The sequence below is a fragment of the Buceros rhinoceros genome, unplaced genomic scaffold (genome assembly GCF_000710305.1).
Source record: "Buceros rhinoceros silvestris isolate BGI_N320 unplaced genomic scaffold, ASM71030v1 scaffold29338, whole genome shotgun sequence".
NCBI classification, from domain to species: domain Eukaryota; kingdom Metazoa; phylum Chordata; class Aves; order Bucerotiformes; family Bucerotidae; genus Buceros; species Buceros rhinoceros.
In genome coordinates this window covers 12,134-14,261 of record NW_010426819.1, presented here as the reverse complement: position 1 = coordinate 14,261, position 2,128 = coordinate 12,134, and the positions used below count along the sequence as shown (strand labels likewise).

The 2,128-nt window shown below is 61.3% G+C and overlaps 1 protein-coding gene across 1 annotated transcript in view; it reads right to left on the bottom strand.

Moving 5' to 3' along the window:
* Positions 1-9: 9 nt before the first annotated feature.
* TCF3 (transcription factor 3) overlaps positions 10-2,128 on the bottom strand; it is a gene marked incomplete at its 5' end in the record, with an annotated part of 13,065 nt that continues 10,946 nt past the window's right edge. Inside the window, 2 exons of the mRNA XM_010141665.1 lie at positions 10-164; positions 687-910. Coding sequence (XP_010139967.1) covers positions 22-164; positions 687-910 — 367 coding nt within the window. The remainder of the gene's footprint in view (positions 165-686; positions 911-2,128) is intronic.

Here is a 2,128-nt window from a genome sequence, read left to right as displayed (position 1 = left end):
ACAGGGTAGGGAACGATACCTTTACATGTGTCCAACAGGGTTGTGACCATCTCCCAGACCAGGATGTGAAGCTGAAAGTGTCATCTGGGGATCTCCTACGACTCCGGACACCTTCTCCTCTTCGCGACGCTTCAGGCAGGCTGCTTTAGGGTTCAGATTGCGCTCTGCACCGACAGCAGGGAGGGAGGGAGGGAGGCGACCTCAGTGAGGGCAACAGCATCGCGCACGGCAGCAGTATCCGCAAGAGAGAGCGAGGACAGAGCCCCAGGACAGACACACGGGACCATGCGAGGAAACAGCCTCAGTGCAAGCTGCTCTCTGCCGGCTGCTCCTCGCAGGGGCTGCGGTAACGTGGCCGGACCCCGGCTAGAGCTGAACCCCTCGCCCGGCCAAACCACCACGCGCCTGCTCACAGAAAACCCCGAGCGCCTCGGCTGGCTCCCGGAGCCGAGGACTGAGTTTTCCAAAGCTGCTTAATGGGCTGCGGGGGCCAAATTCCCAGGAAGGGTAAGAGGAAGCAGCCTCAGCCCCAGCCCGGGGCCGGGGCTTTGGAAAGCTCAGCCTGCCGCGGGGTGCGACACGCGACCTTGCGCCAAAAGCAGGAGACACAACAGAGACACACATGCACGCAGAGGTGGAGGGGGGAGAGAAAGGCCCCGAACTGCACCTGCCAGCGGTTACCATACCTCGTACTTGCTGCTCCAGGCCCAGAATGACCTGCACCGCTTGCTGTAGGATGATCAGTTTGGTCTGTGCTTTGTCCGTTTTTAAGTGCATCTGACACATGCGTCCCAGTTCTTTAAAGGCCTCGTTAATGTCCCGCACACGCACCCTTTCCCTGGCGTTATTGGCCATTCTCCTCTCCCGGTCCCTCAGATCTTTGTCCTCCAGTGACAAGGCCTCGTCTGTACTGCTGGGTTCACAGCACCACAGGGATTAGTCAGGGGGGTGGCACCAAGTGGGGGGGCTATATGTTGCCGTGCTGGTAGTGCTTCTGGTGTCCACTGGAAACGGCTCAAACAGCCTCACCGTGCAAAGCCAATTCGTCTCGGGTGCTTCCCGGAGCTGCCCGGGCTGTGCATCGCCTCTGTGAGCCACGCAAAGGTGTTGCCAGCATGGGGCCAGGTTTCGGTGGGGCCGGAGGGTGCTGCCAGGGGCGAGGGCAGGCGGTGGATGCAGTAACAACACCGGCACCTTCTCCCCTCTGCAGAGAGCAGGGGGGTCATCTAAAAACATTGGGTTCATCCCCCAAGGAAAGACTGTTTGGCAGAAAGCAAATCCCTCTTTCTGAGATCTCCTTCAAAAATCCCACCTGCAGCAAAACCCTCCCAGGGAAGGTGTTTCGGCAGCCGGGTTGCAGCAGGGCCCGGCACCCTCTTACGGGTGGGGGGGCAGCACTGGGGGCAGGAGCCAAGTGCCCTGGCTGCTGCTGAGGATCACTCTCAGACGCCAACACTGATTCCAGGTCTTTCTACACAGCCAAAATCACTCTGAAAGGGTGGGATTTTCCCTTCCAGGCATGGCCAGGAGCTTTGGGAGAGCCTCCACACAGCTGGCAGCAGCCCCGGGGTGCCTGAAACAGGCAGTGACAGGGCTGGGGGAAGGCAGAGTCGTGCTGGCAGCATCTTAAACCGTGGCCTCGCCCGCAGCCCGTCCCCTCCAACCCCCCAATTTACTGTATGGACGACCTTCTCCCCCAGAGCAAAACTCCTTCCAGGAAAGGCACCTATCTGAGGAGGGTCCTCGGGTGAGCCCTGGCACTGGGACAGACTGTGGCCTTCGGCTCCAGGGATGCCACGTGGGGATAAGCCTTCACCAAAAAGGGGCAGCAGAGCCCGAGCCTCCTGGGTGCTGGGGGGTCTGGAGAGGCTCCAGATGGTGCCCGACTGCGTGGAGGGGGAGCAAAGGCTCCCCAGGCAAGTGTCTGTCTGTGTGGGACAGAGGGCTGCGCACTGCCTCTGCCTGCACACTCTCCTCGCTGCCTTGTCCCTGCCTGTGTCCCCTTCTCGCTGCCCCAGCTGGCACATGCCCAGGCACTCTCCAGCACGCCCAGGATGGCCACAGGGAGCGGAGCCACCAACCCCCGCAGAACCCAAACCCACCCACGGCAGGAACCCAGCTCGTTCCT